Below are 15,456 nucleotides of genomic sequence, written 5' to 3' on the forward strand. Positions count from 1 at the left end.
GCAATTTTGTGCCTGAATAGTGAAAAGGAAACATGCTGCTGAAGCGGGAGCCCCCTGGTTGTTGTTCCCACCAAGTTTCCCCCTTCCCTTCATGCCTTTGTTCTTCGGTTTCTCGCAGGCACTCGCGGTCACGATCCCGGAGCCCTCACTACCGCCACTAGGACGAATTCCTGGCGCAAGGCCACGCTGCTGACTTCTTGCCCTGCTGGCTCCCGTTTCCCCCCTCCCCCGGGGGGAGGGCTCACGTTAACCCTGCTGTGTAATAATGCTGTACACATTGCTGTTTTTGTTTTTGTCAGAAAAATAAAGTTTGGAAAAAAAAAAGGCAAAGAGGTTTGAGATGTCAGCTCTGTACTGCCGCCCTCCCTCCCTCCCTCTAATTCATGGGTGTCATACTTAAGGCCTGGGGGGAGGATCCGGCCCGTGGGGTGCTTAGATCTGGCCCGCGGGGCTCCCCTGGAAACAGTGAAGATGTCGGGGTTCCAAGTTATGCCCCCAACGAAAGAGGACTCCGAGACTTGAGGTTCCTCAAAGTTCCATTTTATTAAAGATGTTGTATTGGCACAACCAAAATCTGAAAGTTTCCACGTTTCCCCCCACCCAAATGAAAGTCCAAGTCCCTGCCCATCACCCACCTGTCCGTCACATGATCCAATGAGGCACCCTCCCAGCTGGAGATGCCTCCCAGTCACACCACTCCAGGTGCAGGGCAAGGCGTCCTTGACTCTCTGAGAAAGGAATGTTATTTTGACTGTTTCTCTCCTTTACTCCATATAATCCCTCTTCCCAATTTCCCACAGCACTAAATGTGGCAGGTCTGAAGCCCCAATGCAAAAGATGGCATCCAGGCCTGACAGAAGGACTGGCCCGCGGTGCCTCTGCCAGCGAAAATGGAGCTTGGGGGGGGGGGGGGGCTGCATGAGGCCCTCCTGAGCTCTGCTTCCGCTGGCAGAGGGTTGCAAGGAGGGCGTCGCAGCTGGAAACGGAGCTCAGGAGCCCGTTTTTGCTGGCAGGCCACCACAGGCACCCCCGACATGAGTGATGTCAATGCCCACCCTGGCTCCCCAAGGTCAAAAATAAAGCTGATGCGGCCCTCAATGAAATCGAGTTCGACACCCCTGCTGTAGATGAATCGGAGATCCGGCTGCTCTGATCTTACAGAGAAATCCCGATGGCTTTGTTTGCTGTGGATGTCGGAATTTATTTTAAGAGCTGCGATTCAAAAACAAAAAGTGACCGGACGCAAGTCTGAGTCTCTGCCATAACCCGAGGCTCTCCTATCCAAAGAGGCCGTCCTTCAGACTTCAAAGGAATACGCGATCATGTCCGAGCAACGCAGGAGGGCTTCCCTCTGAATCCCCAGTGGAGTCTGAAGCTGAGAAACCTGGAAGTTCAGGATGTCGATGTCCGAGGCTCTGAATAAGGCCGTGACGTCCACCTTCTCGTACATGGCGAAGTTCACCGGCTGCCCAGCCATGGCCAGGAGGCTGCGCAAGTAGCGTTCCCGCAGAGCGACCCGTGCTTCTTGCTCCTGCTCCAGGTTAGCTGGGTCCTTGAATGCTCTGGTAGGCAGGCTGCTGGGCCCCAGAGCCTGGAAGCGAGGGGAGTTGGGATCAAAACCGCGACTTGGCCCGTCGGGTCCACGGGGTAGGCGCAGGACAGCTACGGGCACCGCCATTGTCGATTCCTGCTTAAAAAGAAAGGGGGGGGGAAAGATAACGCAACTTCATTCGGAATTAAAGATAATAAACAACAGGAGGTGATGCCCTCCAGATGGTTTAGATTGGGGGGTCTCCAACCTTGGCAATTTTAAGACTTGCGTCAAGCCATCTTGGGGCTTCAGTGTTGCCACACTGGAGCTGAGGGATAGGGAGGAGGGATTAGAGATAGCTGGGGTTTCATAGTCAAAATAAAATACTTTCTCTTGGGAACCAAGGACATTCACACAGCAGGCCAGAGCAAGGAGGAGTAATGTTACTAGACAACCAGACTGCCTTGATTAGACCATGTGACTATTTTGGAGTTGAGGGAAAACTTTTAATTAGGTGAAAACTGACTAAAGGTTCCCGTGATTTTCACCTACTTGTGCCAATGTGACATTTCCAGTAAAACTTTCTTGAGGAATGGGCTTCAACTCCCAGAAAGTCCACAAGATTTAAAGTTGCCAAGGTTGGACACCTCTGTATTAAAGGAACAGACTGAAAACCTACCCTGTTTTCCTGAAAACAAGACCTACCCGGATAATAAGCCCAATCGGACTTTTGAGCGCATGTGCTGAAATAAGCCCTCCCCGAAAATATTGCAACACAGCAGCAGCCATGAGGTGACCACGCTCGCTGCCCCCTGCACCTCAAAAATAATAAGCCCTCCCCGAAAATAAAGCCAAGCACTTATTTCGGGGGTGAAAAGAAAATAAGACCCTGTCTTATTTTCGGGGAAACACAGTAGACCCTTAACATATACTTAAGTGTATAGATTTGGGGTCAAAATCCAAATATGTAAAAATATGCATTATTTTAAAGCCTTGTTCCCTGGTTAAGGAATGGTAAATTTTGCCTCCTTGAAGGAAATCGGTATCCCAAAGATGCTTTATTTTGAAAGGCAGCTGGACTTTCTTGTTTTGCCAGAAGCCTTTTCACTCCTTTTCCAAGAAGCTTCTTCAGTTCTGATTGAATGGGGGAGGATGGAAGGATTTATATTATGTTCACTCTCTTTCTGAGAGTCGCTGAGGCCTCAGCCCTACGTCCTCAGGGGCACCCAAATCCTGTAGTGTGCAATCCCCCCCCCTTTTTTTCTGGGAATTCTTTTCATACTCATGCACCATTTGAAGGAGGGGACCAGGTGACTGCAAGGAATATAAAATCTTTTCATTCTCCATCAGTCAGAACAAAAAAGCTTCTTGGAGGAAAAGGAAAATGTCTTCAAGGAAAAACAAAGTCCAGTTGAACCTTTGGGGTAGCCGTGACTGGATGACTGAGAATCTCCACAGATAAGGAGTTGGGTAGTTTAGAAATGTGGAGTGTCTGTCTGTCTGTCTGTCTATCATCTATCTATCTACCTACCTACCTACCTGATCTATCTATCTATCTATCTATCTATCTATCTATCTATCTATCTATCTATCTATCAATCATCCATCCATCCATCCATCCGCCTATCTAGCCTATCATCCATCCATCCATCCATCTATTTATCATCCATCCATCATCCGCCTATCTAGCCTATCATCCATCCATTCATCTATCTATCTATCTATCTATCTATCTATCTATCTATCTATCTATCTATCTATCTATCTATCTATCTATCTATCTATCTATCTATCATCCATCTATCATCCATCTATCATCCATCCATCCATCCATCCATCCATCCACCCACCCACCCACCCACCCACCCACCTACCTACCTACCTACCTACCTACCTACCTACCCACCCACCTACCTACCTACCTATCATCCATCCATCTATTTATCTATCTATCTATGTTTTATAAAAAAGTCTGGCCTAGCTGGCAATCCTGCCTGCCCGTCCAGCTCATCCTCTCTGCAATCTGCTGGACACCACAGAGTTAACCTAGGCTTACACAGCCTTGTAAACAGGAAGTGCAGCTGCACAAGGACAGCCTATTTTCCAGCTCTGGATGGTGGCGGCACCAAGTTGACGCTTCCTTGCTGTGCCAACATCCCCTCCGGCAGGCGGCCAAGCCCAAGTCATCGGCAGAGGGGATGTTTTCCACAGTTCAACGGGAGAAAGAGCACAGCGGCCAAGGACAGCGCCAGTCTCCGAAGCAAAGCAAGGCGGCAATTGGGTGGGAGAAAACGACAATAGCCAAGAGCATTCGAGACTTATACCCCACTTTACAGCCCTCTCTAAGCAGCTTGCCCTCCACACTCTGAGTCCTCAATTTACCAACCTCGAAGCAGTCAGGATCGAACTGCTGGCAGTCCGCAGAGTTGGCCTGCAATGTTGCATTCTAACCACTGCGCCACCAGGGTTCACATGTGTCTTTGATCTTTTACATTAAAGGCCCCAGCCTGGCCTTTAGTGTTTGACCAGAGCGGTGACTTCAACTTTCTCCATCTTCTGCAGAAGTTGGGATTGCAAGGCCTTAGTTGTCACCGAGTCAAATTTGGCCCATCAAAGGACCAAATCTCTATTTTAGGAGCAGAGGGCTTGATACAGCTTGAATTAGGACCACAATTGAGCCCAAAATTTCTGTTGCTAAGCGAGACCGTTCTGGAGTTTTTCTTGCTACAGTTGTTAAGTGAATCACTGCAAAGTTAGTCACACGGTTGCTAAGTGAATCTGGCTTTCCCCACTGACTTTGCTTGTCAGATGGTCGGCAAAGGGTCGCATGATCCCGGGACACTGCGACCGCCATAAATACGAGTCAGTTGCCAAGCGTCCGAATTTTAACCCTGCGTCCATGAAGACGCTGCACCCATAGTTGTGTGAAAAATGGTCATGTCGCTTTTCTTCAGTCTCGTCACTTCGAACGGTCACTAAACGAATGGGTTGTAAATTGAGGACTACCTGTATATGTTGGTACAATTCGCCGCACCAATCTTGCTGTCTTTTCGACCACGATGATCCGGTACATGCAAAACGACCCACTCTGCTCTAGCCAATTTGGGAATTCTCTCCTTTCAAATTGGACCTGGCTGGCCACCAAAAGCATCTGTAGAGATTCAGCTCTCCAAATGACCACTCGGGTCAAAGAACTGGCTACGCTTTTAAAACAACTCGGACGCAAGGAAAGACACCTGAGCAAGCTGTTCTCTGAATAAACCAGGATAGCCAATCCTAGGCTGCCTCTGATTCGGTGTGGCATCAGATTTGGGGGTGGGGGGGAAGAGGGCTGGCTTAAGAAACCGTTCTTAGCTTTCCTTCTGTAACTTCACTTCAGAATTAAGACGATCAGCAGCAGCTTCTTTCTTGTTACTGTCACAAAGAGTCAGAGAGTGTATTTGAACTCGCTGCGCCTGTGTCTGGTTTGCCAACTGCATAGTGGCAGATAGGGCAGCGCTCCAGAGGGTCAACATCATTGCCCAGAGGATCCTGGGCTGCCCACTCCCCTCTTTGGAAGAGCTTTACAGCTCCCGCTGCCTTAAGAAAGTTCAAAACATCCTTAAAGATCCATCTCATCCTTTTTTTAAACTATTACCACCAGGCAGCCGGTACAGGGCAATAAAAACAAGGACAAAGAGGCTGAAAAACAGCTTCTATCCCAGAGAAGGAACTCTATTGAATTCTACTGTATGGTGCAATATGAATGCAGTATCAGGGGTTTTCAATTCAATTGTATAGAATGTGAAGGATGTGGGCTTTTGTCTTATTTTTTTATGTATAATGTACACTGAAGATGGCATTTCATTTCGTAGTATGAGATGCACTGACAATAAAGTAAACTATGAACTAAAAGGGTGTCCAAATCTGGCCACTTTTAAGACCTACAGACTTCCCAGCATGGCTGGCAGGGGAATGATGGGAATTGAAGTCCACGGGTCTTAAAAGTCGCCAAAGTTAGACACCCCTGCTGTAACGTACCGTGGGCAGCTCCATAGTGGCCTGATGGGTTGAAGAGGAATCAAAAGAGCCCTGGAAAATGTTGGCTAAAGGATAATTAATTGGTTTTCATGCCCAGAAAATTAGCCCAAAGAGGACTACGCTCTCCTGGCGCATAATTCAGCCCGGGGAGGGGGGGCAGTTGTAGCTACGGTGACTTCCCTCCACCCCCAATGACCCTCTGGAGATGTGGCTGAACAACAGGAGGTCTGGCTGAATCCCAGACTCAGGCACGGGGAATATCACGTATGCTCGCTCTGAGCGAGCAAAATATTTTCCAGCTTTTGCTTTCAGACACAGCCGGGTTTCTGGGACGAAAAGCTCCAGGTTTGAGTCTCGGGAGAGACAGCCCCCCCCCCCCCAGTCCCTGGTCAGACAACATTCCTGCGTGGTGTGTTTGTTCCAAACGTCCTGCGCTGGCTGAAGGCCTCTGGCTTCCCTCTTCTGTTTATGCCCTGTTTATGCGCTCTTTCCACAGACAGCTCATTCTCCCAGTGTGTTGTCTGGCAGGAGAGGAAGTTCCTGGCCGCTGGAAGCCCTCTCCAACCGGCCTGATAAGAACCCGGCTCAGACCTGCGGCACTCCTGGGCATGGGGCCAGGGGGTGTATGTGGGGGGGGGAGGATGTTGGCAAGGCTGGCTTGGGTTGTGATGTGGGTTTCTGATGGAATGTGACCTGCGATGGGTGAATATTAAAGAAACAGCCATGGGGTTCGACATAAAAACCAGCGCTGATTTGGGGTCGCTCTGCGGGGCTAATGGCGAAGACCCATCCAGGGACAGAAGACTAGGAAAGGGCTGCTAGACCTGTGTGACAAAAGGCCATACAGTGAGATCCTTCGTGCTATCGGAGCTTGATGGTTCTCTTGCAGGCGTCTCATTACCAAGCTAGGTAACGTCATCCATACCAGAAGAATTTGTGTAGTGGAGGAGGAGAAGAGGACGACTATGGGATTCTCGTTGCTCTCTAAGCTTGTTTTCTTGCAGACATTTCATTACCAAACTAGGTAACATCATCAGTGCTAGAAGGATGTGGGGTTTGAGCTCTGTAAATCCTGTAAATGTAGCACTGGTGATGTAACTCAGTTGGGTAATGAAACAACGGCAAAAAAACCAACAAGCTCAGAGCATCAAGCTTCCCACAGTTCTCTTCTTCTTCTTGGAAGTTTGGGAATTCTGGGAGTTGAAGTCTGTACATCTAAACGTCACCAAGGTTGAGAAACTTTGTCTAGTCACTTTCAGAAATGTTTCTCCATCAGAATCCTCATATGTTTTGTCACAATCTAGGCGATGGCTGCTATCAATCAATCCATTTATTACAGCCTTAGACCAGAACAGATAAAAACGCTCAGTTAAAAATTCTAGTATAAAATAATAAATAACAACTAAAATCTGGAATAAAATCCAGGCCAATGGCAGCTAAAATACAAGGGCTGGCAGAATGAGCTCCGACACAGGTTGACATGATGACATCTGAATAATGGCCCAGTGTAGCAAAGGCCTTCTGAATGTTTCACCAAGGGGGGTTGTGGGAAAAGGCGGCCCCCTTCCATGCTCGATGCTATCTGGGAAACGGATCTTGGCAACTACCAGCACGGAGGTCCGAATGCCCCTTCTTCTGTATCTGGGCCCAACAAATGGCACACGGGGCTTCTCCAGCGGTGGGCAAAGAGCCGCTGTGGTGTTGCTGCAGGGTGCACAGAAGCAACAACTTTCAACTGCTTGTTTATTTTGGCTCTGGCCATTCACTCGTCTGGCTGACATCACATCCTGAGAGCAGGGAGACCGGCACCTCCACCGGCAGGGTGGGCACAGCCCAGGCAATCTGAACGAGTGCCGGGACCTGCTTTCTCTCTCATTTCAAGGTGGACAGGGAAGGCCAAGGGGACTGGCTCTGCCCCTGAGGTCTCCAAGAGGCTTTCCTGCTATGGGTGACCCAGAAGAGCTGGGGAAAGCTTGAAGAGCAAGCGGACAAGGAAGAGGCCATTAAGTGCGGGAAGGAACATGGATTCTTGCCCAGAACTTCAACTTTTGCAAGTAAGTCCTCCTTCAGGATAGGTGGGTGGTAGGTTAAAAAGAAAGGACTACAAAACCAATGCTTCTTCTTTACTTAGCTGGCATTTGGGAGGAGCACAAGCAGTCCTCGGCTTACAGAGATAAGAGCCCCAAATTTATGTTGCTAAGAGAGGCAGTTGCCGAGTTGAGTTTGGTTCCATTTTACCACCTTTCTTGCCACGGTGCTTAACGGAATCCCTGCAGTTGTTCAATTAGTAACACCGGTTGTTAAGTGGATCTGGCTTCCCCTTTGACTTTGTTTGTCAGAAGGTCGCAAAAGGGGATCACGTGATCCCGGGACACTGCAGCCGGTTGCCAGGTGTCTAAATTTCGATCACGTCGCTCTGGGGAGGCTGCAATGGTCGTAAGTGTGAAAAAATGGCCCCAAGTGATTACAAACAGCCACTAAACAAACTGTTGTAAGTTGAGGACTTCATGTACAGGTGACAGGTATCTTTGTTGGTGGTGTTATATACCTATTGACCTATGACCCATGATTGCACACTGTGAGCTTCTGCACTAGAGACAAATTCTTTTGTGTGTCCAATCACACCTGGCCAGTGAAGAATTCTATTCTATATATTTTCCTTTGAGAAGCGGGCACAGAGAATTTCATTTGCTCATGTGTGCCAGTGAATTCACAGAAAAAAAGCAACAATAAACGTTATCTTATGTTATATGCTACATTTATCCATCATTCCCTCTCTCTCTCTCTCCTCCCCCCCCCCTCGCTTGCCCCAACATCGCCAGTTCCACAATGATTTCTGGTAACTTGCCCGTTTTGGTGATTTTACTCGTACCTCTCGCCTTCTGGGCATCCGAGAGTCTCCAGATGGCATCGCCAGACACTGCTGAGCCCAAGAGCAACCGCATCCCAGAGCAGCTTCCCCTCCAAATCTTCCAAACCGTCCTGTTGAAACGGCTGGGCCTGCAAAGGCGGCCAGAGCCCAAACCCAAACTGATGGTCCCCCAGTACCTGCTGGATCTATACCGGTTTTCCTCCAGGAAGCCTCCAGCGTCTCCAAAGGACACCGAGCAACCCTTCCTGGAAGGCCGAGCAGCGACAGCCAACACCGTGCGCACCTTCCATCATGTTGGTGAGACCCTGGCTCCATTCCCCACCTTAACGGGGGCTGAGGGAGGAGAGAGGGAGAGGGGAGAGAAAGGCTGTGTTGCCTCTTGGGAACGGAGGCACAAAGCTTAAGGTGGTGGCAGGAATCAGAACCTATAAAACTCCCTTGAAAAAAGAGCCGAGGGGCAGAAAGCCACAAACGTCACAAGCCGACGGGGCTGCTTAAATGGGATGGACTTAGCTCAATGGATAATGAGCCCAAGTTGGCATGCTAAAGATCCCAGGGGCGAATCACCAGCTATCTCCAGGACAGAAGGTTTAGGAGGCAGGGTGAATTCTCCTCTTTCTTTTTAAGAATCTGCAGCCAGCAAAGCAGAGAGTGCCAAGGTAGGCAGACCTTCAGCCTGACTTCTTCTAACTCTTTTAAATATTCCGTGACAGATCCACCGACCACCACGATCCAAAATTAGAACGATTCAGTAGAAGGAATGAGCTGCAAGGGGCCTTGGAGGTCTGCTAGTCCAGCCCCCTGCTCAAGCAGAAGAACCTATACCATCTCAGACAAGGGACTGCCCAGTCTCTTCTTAAAAACCTCCAGTAATTGGAACACCCACAATTTTTGGTGGCAAGCTGTTCCACCAGTAAATTGTCCTCACTGTCAGGATGTTTCTCCTTAATTCCAGGTTCCAAGAGCCGAGGTGGCGCAGTGGTTAGGGTGCAGTACTGCAGGCCACTTCAGCTGACTGTTATCTGCAGTTCAGCGGTTCAAATCTCACCGGCTCAAGGTTGACTCAGCCTTCCATCCTTCCGAGGTGGGTGAAATGAGGACCCAGACTGTGGGGGCGATATGCTGACTCTGTAAACCGCTTAGAGAGGGCTGAAAGCCCTATGAAGCGGTATATAAGTCTAACTGCTATTGCTTCTCTCCTTGCTTAGTTTCCAACCATTGCTTCTTGTCCTGCCTTCAGGTGCTTTGGAGAATAATTTCACCCCCTCTTCTTTGGGGGCAGCTCCTCAAGTACTGGAATACTGCTATCCTATCACCCCCTAATTCTTCTTTTCTCTAGACTGGCCATACTCAAATCCTGTAGCCGTTCTTTATATGTTTCAGTCTCCAGGCCTTTGATCCTCTTATTCGCTCTTCTCTGAACTTTTTCCAAAGTCTCAACATCTTTTTTGTAGTATGGTGACCAAAACTGGTTACAGTATTCCAGGTGAGGTTTTACCAGTAGTGGTAGTAATACCTCAGGGGATATCAATCAGCCAAATGCCTAAAGAGGCTTCCGCAAGAGGAAAAAGTAAGTCCAGTGGCCTTTTGAAAAAGCACCTTTGAGGCAACCGGGACCTGGAGGACTGAGAATCTCTACAGTCATTTTAGGTTCCCCAACAGTTTGTCTATGGAAGTCACCGTATTTTGTTGCTGTTGTTTATTCTCGAAAATGGGGAGGGGGGGCTTGTGCTGTCACTGCTGAAGTGAGAAGGGGACTAAAAGTTGTTAATTTGGATTGTGGTGCCATCTATGGAGCGTGGAAAGCCATGGTCACCCCCAAGATTGGTTGACTGCCAATTTCAGCGGCTAAAATATTCTCCAGTTCAGAGAAAAGAGAGTGTGTTGCGCTGGCGACTTCCTTATGTGGTTGTTGTTTTACAACCACGGGAGGAAATGGCTGGTCTAACACGATAGCCATAAAAGTAAATGTGTTCCGAGCTTCCTCCAAAGCTTTCCTTTCTTCCTAAGGCAAAAGCAGGGAGGCTTAAATATAATTGGCTTTGGATCCCATCCTAGTGACTCAAGTCAGCGTTCCTCTTATGGCAGGGGAATGTACACACTCACTTGCACAAGCAGCGGGTGAGTGCACGTGCACTCCCTTTCTGTGAGCGGCAGGCGTGCATACACGCCTCTGGTGCAAACAGAGCTGCGCATGTGCATGCTGGCCGCTTGTGTGAACCATTCCACCCACCACCACCACCGATCTGCAAAGCCAGAAAAGTCAGGAAGTTCTGCCTTACGGAACCAGACTAAACTTCTATTTGAAAGACAATTCAGTAGTTCTCGACTTTCAACTGTTTATTTAGTGGCCGGTCGAAGTTACACAATAGCAGGGGGGGAAGTGACTTAAGACCGGTTTTCATATTTATGTCTGTTGCAACAACACCGTTGCTGTGCTGGCTGAGGAATTCTGGGAGTTGAAGTCCACAAATCTTAAAGCTGCCCAGGGTGGAGACCTCTGTCCTAGATAGAAATGACAAGGAAGGGCATGCTGTTGTCTGCAGGTCACACTTGTGAGCTTCCGAGACACAACTGGTTGGCTGGAGAAGGACATAAGCGACAGGACAAGAGACGTCCTGTTAATTCCAGCAAGGTAGTTATTTGATTCAAATTGTCAGTCCCAAGTTTTCTTTACTTCTGCTCATTTTCCCCACATTTAGAGGATTCGGTGCATGTCTCTGAAAGCGCAGGAAATGCGTTCTACTTCCTGTTCAACCTCACCGTGCTGCCTGTGGAGGAGGAGCTGACCGCCCTTGAGCTGCGTCTCTACCACTCCTCGAAGGAAAGCCACGGCTTATACATCCACATTTACCACGCCGTGGATCCCCCACCTGTGGCCCCAAACAAGAGCCGGCTCCTCACGTGCAAATTGGTGACTCCCAGCCAGCCCCAGTGGGTGAGTTTTGATGTGACGGCTGCTTTCCGGGAAGCAAGAGAACAGAAGCGTGACCTTGGCCTTCTGGTCGAGGTGCAGCCTTCGAACCGCAGCCAAGACCTTCCGCGCCAACAGGTTCCCCTCCGTGCAAGACGCTCTCCCGGCCAAGAGGAGGCCCAGTGGGCTCTCGAAAGACCTTTACTGGTCACCTACAGCCGTGACCGAAGAGGGCAACCTCTGACCAACCAAAAAAGGCAAAGCAGAAGCCGCCCCGTTAGAGGCAGAGGAGTGGCCAAAGCCCCAGCGTCTGCCAGGAAGCACAAGGGCCTGAGGCCGAAGACGAAAAGCGGCACCAGGTGCAGAAGGCACCGCCTCTTTGTGGATTTCAAGGCAGTGGGATGGAACGACTGGATCATTGCTCCTAGTGGCTACCATGCTTTCTACTGCTCGGGGGACTGCCGCTTCCCGCTGGCCGACCACATGAACTCTTCCAGCCATGCTGTGGTGCAGACCATCCTGAACTCGGTGAACTCCAAAGTGCCCAAGGCCTGCTGTGTCCCCACAGAGCTCAGCCCCATTGCTATGCTTTACCTAGACCAGAACGATATGGTGGTCCTCAAGACCTACCAAGACATGGTGGTGGAGGGATGCGGGTGCCGCTAGAAGCCCAAAGTGCCCTGGATGGTCTTTTCTCAGTATTAAAACTGGGAGGGGGGGTGTCTCTCAGTTAAAGTGACGGACAATAAAGTCGGGCCTCTCAAAGGCATTTCAAGTATTAATTGGAAAAGGGTGGGAGGGTCAGTACAAGATCACCGCAGACAAGGAGCTACATAGGATCTCCCCCCTACGGAATTAATTTATTTCCAAAAATCAGCCACAGCTCTGGACTTTTACAATGATATCTTCCCACAGGGGCCACATTCTGCAGGCCGCTGTTGAAGACAGCAAGGCCGTTGTGATTAATCTCATGAGTCAGCAATTAATCAGTTTTCCCTGCCATCTTTTAATGCAACAATTGGTCAACAACCACTCTGAATATAACTGTTATCCTTTTCAGCTAGCAGGGACTATGGGAGCTGTAGCTTAAAATAACTGGGATGCATGAAATTACCTATAAGAGCCATGGTGGTGCAGTGGTTAGAGTGCAGAAATGCAGGCTATTTCTGCTGCCTGCCGGCTGCCTGCAATTTAACAGTTCAAATCCCACCAGGCTCAAGGTTGACTCAGCCTTCCATTCTTCCAAGGTCGGTAAAATGAGGACCCAGATAGTTGGGGGCAAGAGACTGACTCTGCAAACCGCTTAGAGTGAGCTGTAAAGTGGTATATAAGTCTAAGTGCTATTGCTACTTGCCCCTTATTAACAAGTATCTAGATATACTTAAAGACATGAAAGCCGCCAGTTGAACAATACATGATATATTTCTCAAGCTTATCACAGTAATAAGAGCCCAGGCCAAAATTAAGACATGCTGAAACTAAGAGCAAAGGTACATAACTCAAAGGAAAGATATCCGTGGCATGATCATTCAATAATACTTTGTTTTCTGTATTTACATCCATTTCGTAGCTTTGGAGAATTTCTCCAGTCAAAATGTTGTTTTTAGCAGAATTATGAAGGCAAATATTTGGCACATGGGTTTCTTAAGAGGCAGAACAAGCCCGTCTTCCAATTGCATGAAGTTTCTTACCCATCATTTTGGCTGCAATCCCACGTGGGCCCTAGAAAGTAGCACAGAGTGATGGGTTTCCCCAGATTATTACTCTCTGGCCAGAAACGGAATGGAATCTAAAACGAAGTGTCTTCTTGAACCCATCCTAACATCACCTTAACATCAGGGCCTCTGAGTGGTATAGGAAATTTGAGGAAATCCACCATTCCTGGCAACATGTTACAAACCTATGTATTGCCATAGTAGGATCTCCGTAGTTCATAACACATTGCCCAGGAATGGTGGCTTTCCTCCCGTGGTGGGTTCTGGCTCCTGTTGCTACAGTATGCCGAGCGTCCTCGGGTACGCGCACTGTGCATGCATGCGCACACCACCACCCTGCAACACCCAGCTTCTCGGTGGAGATTGAGCAGGGGCCGCCACATGCTGTGTGGGTGTGGGAATTTGGCTCAGTTGCTTCAAAAACAGGTAAGGAACGTGGGTGGGTGGGCCAAACGAGCCACCGCACCGATATGGTGGCCGCTGCTCCTGGCTACCACTGGTATGGCTGTACTGGGCTCTACCGCCCGGAACCCACCACTGGTTTCCTCAGATTTGATAGTTGAGAAACATCAACATTTTAACACAAAGCCACCTGGCGAATCAAAAACACCCTTGGACATCCTGTTAAATCAAACCAACCACGTTCTAGTTCACCACTGAGCAAGTTGGGTGAACCCAGCCACATGCTGCTTATTCAGTGGTGGGTTCTAGATTCGGCCCCGGAGTCACCCACATTCATGCACACATGCGTTGTAGCGTCAAATGATGCTTCCACAAGCCTCTGCAACGTTCCAGCTGCTCGGCGGAGCACCACGCAGGTGTTGTACGTGCCATACGCATGTACGAAAGCGCCAAAAGTTTAAGCACAGGTAAGGAGCTTGGGCGGGTAGGTGAGCCCTCCGAAGCACCGTACCAGAATGGTACCCTGTGCTCCGGGCAAGATCCGGTAGGCCCATACTGGGGTGTACCGTCTGCAACCTATCACTGGGCTTATTCAATAATATGGCCTAGAGGTGGAGCTCTTGCCTCACAATCAGGAGGCTGTGAGTTCGATCCTAGGTAGAGGCAGTTATTTTTCTCTCTCTCTGGGCACAATGAGAATATATCTGCTGATTAAAACTCCGCACTGGCAACAGGGAAGGGCATCCGGCCAGTAAACAATCAGCTCCCTTCAATTGCCCAAACTCCACCCCAATGCAAGGGATTATGGGGGTCACTAAAGGGAGATGATGATATCCAGATGGAGGCTACTTCTCATGTGGCAATAAACCAAGGCTTATTTGTTGACGTCAAGCCTTCCACCTTAACAAAAAGTTAATAACCTATAAAAGGAATTCCTGGTTTGTTTGGGGGTTTTATTGTGCCCCTCCCCCCAGAAGACTCACATTTTCCTAAGAAACCCTGCTTTTTTTTTTAAAAGACCGTTTTCTGGGTTAATAGACAATTTTTAAAAAAAAAATCCTGGCTCGGTTTCTTTCTTGGGGTTATAGCAGAGCCGAAAATCAACCACGGGGATCAAGAGCTGGATGGGATAAAAGGCCCAGCCGGGCAAGGTAGCTTAATGTAATAATTATGCAGGGCGCCCTCCTGGTTGGGACCCCTAACCCTAAAATCCTCCCCTTGGCCCAGAAAAGTAGCATTTCCGTAAAAATCCTTTAATTAAGGTGAACTAACTTGCGCGGGCCTGGCTGGAATTAGCTCCTCATGACAGCCTCCAATTCGCTCCTCCTGAGGCGACGGGATAACGGTGAGGAGAAGCGGCGTGACCTCTTTGCCCGGAAACATTCTAAAGCTCTTCCTTTAAGCCGATCGCTTAAACTAAGGTCCTCTCTGGCCAGAGGAGGACTGCCAAATCTATGGCTTTAGACTAATGAGCCGGGAGACGAGTAAGGCGCATGCGTCAGCCATCCCTTACGTAGCCTTGGGAAAGTGAGCTAAGAAAGCCTGAGCTTTTCGTCAGCGGTTGGGGCTTTTTTTTTTTGGTTTTAGTTCAGTCCGCTTCCCCCATCGCCACATTCGACATCCTCTTTCGGTCGCCGGCGTGCTTTCTTTTTGAATGTTGCGTTTTTAAAAGCCGGTTTCAATTTTCCGGTCTGAAACCACCCGGGGTGAGATTTTTCAGGGCTTCCCTTTCCTCGAGACACCGCATGAAAAACCGAAAGTGCGGAACGGAAACCCAAACCAGGCGCTTTCACTCGTTGGAGTCGGGAGGGGAGGGGGGAGAGAGCGGGGAGGCCAAGCCAGGAGGAGAAGGAGGGGCCGCTCCGCTCCACAACGCTGCCTTGCAAACCCCACTCGCTGATTCGCCAAACTCCCACCGGCAGGGTGAAGAGCAGAGGGGAGGAAAAAAAAAACTAAACAAACCGCGGGACGCTCCCTTAGGGAAAAGCCGGGTGCGGTGGAA

At 49.2% G+C, this 15,456-nt stretch overlaps 3 protein-coding genes across 4 annotated transcripts in view; 2 read left to right on the forward strand and 1 right to left on the reverse strand.

Annotated features, from left to right (window-relative positions):
* Positions 1 to 330, forward strand: part of CLASRP (CLK4 associating serine/arginine rich protein) — a 30,745-nt gene extending 30,415 nt beyond the window's left edge. The window contains 1 exon segment of the mRNA XM_032227574.1: positions 119 to 330. Coding sequence (XP_032083465.1) covers positions 119 to 161 — 43 coding nt within the window. The 3' untranslated portion in view covers positions 162 to 330.
* A 725-nt stretch (positions 331 to 1,055) lies between these two features.
* Positions 1,056 to 15,010, reverse strand: GEMIN7 (gem nuclear organelle associated protein 7). 2 transcript variants are annotated; one of them, XM_032227926.1, is made up of 2 exons: positions 14,727 to 15,010; positions 1,056 to 1,690 (listed from the first exon to the last, which is right to left on the reverse strand). In XM_032227926.1, exons 1-2 carry the CDS (start codon positions 14,835 to 14,837, stop codon positions 1,298 to 1,300), a joined length of 504 nt encoding a protein of 167 aa, XP_032083817.1. In that variant the 5' UTR covers positions 14,838 to 15,010; the 3' UTR covers positions 1,056 to 1,297. The 2 variants fall into 2 exon arrangements, with proteins under 2 accessions (XP_032083817.1, XP_032083818.1); XM_032227927.1 differs by having other exon boundaries at positions 1,056 to 1,687; positions 14,727 to 14,984.
* LOC116515728 (bone morphogenetic protein 2-like) lies at positions 5,374 to 12,471 on the forward strand. The gene is made up of 3 exons (XM_032227924.1): positions 5,374 to 7,605; positions 8,374 to 8,720; positions 11,126 to 12,471. Exons 2-3 carry the CDS (start codon positions 8,381 to 8,383, stop codon positions 12,001 to 12,003), a joined length of 1,218 nt encoding a protein of 405 aa, XP_032083815.1. The 5' UTR covers positions 5,374 to 7,605; positions 8,374 to 8,380; the 3' UTR covers positions 12,004 to 12,471.
* Positions 15,011 to 15,456: the final 446 nt, after the last annotated feature.

This window comes from Thamnophis elegans, chromosome 12 (genome assembly GCF_009769535.1).
Source record: "Thamnophis elegans isolate rThaEle1 chromosome 12, rThaEle1.pri, whole genome shotgun sequence".
In the NCBI taxonomy this organism is placed as follows: domain Eukaryota; kingdom Metazoa; phylum Chordata; class Lepidosauria; order Squamata; family Colubridae; genus Thamnophis; species Thamnophis elegans.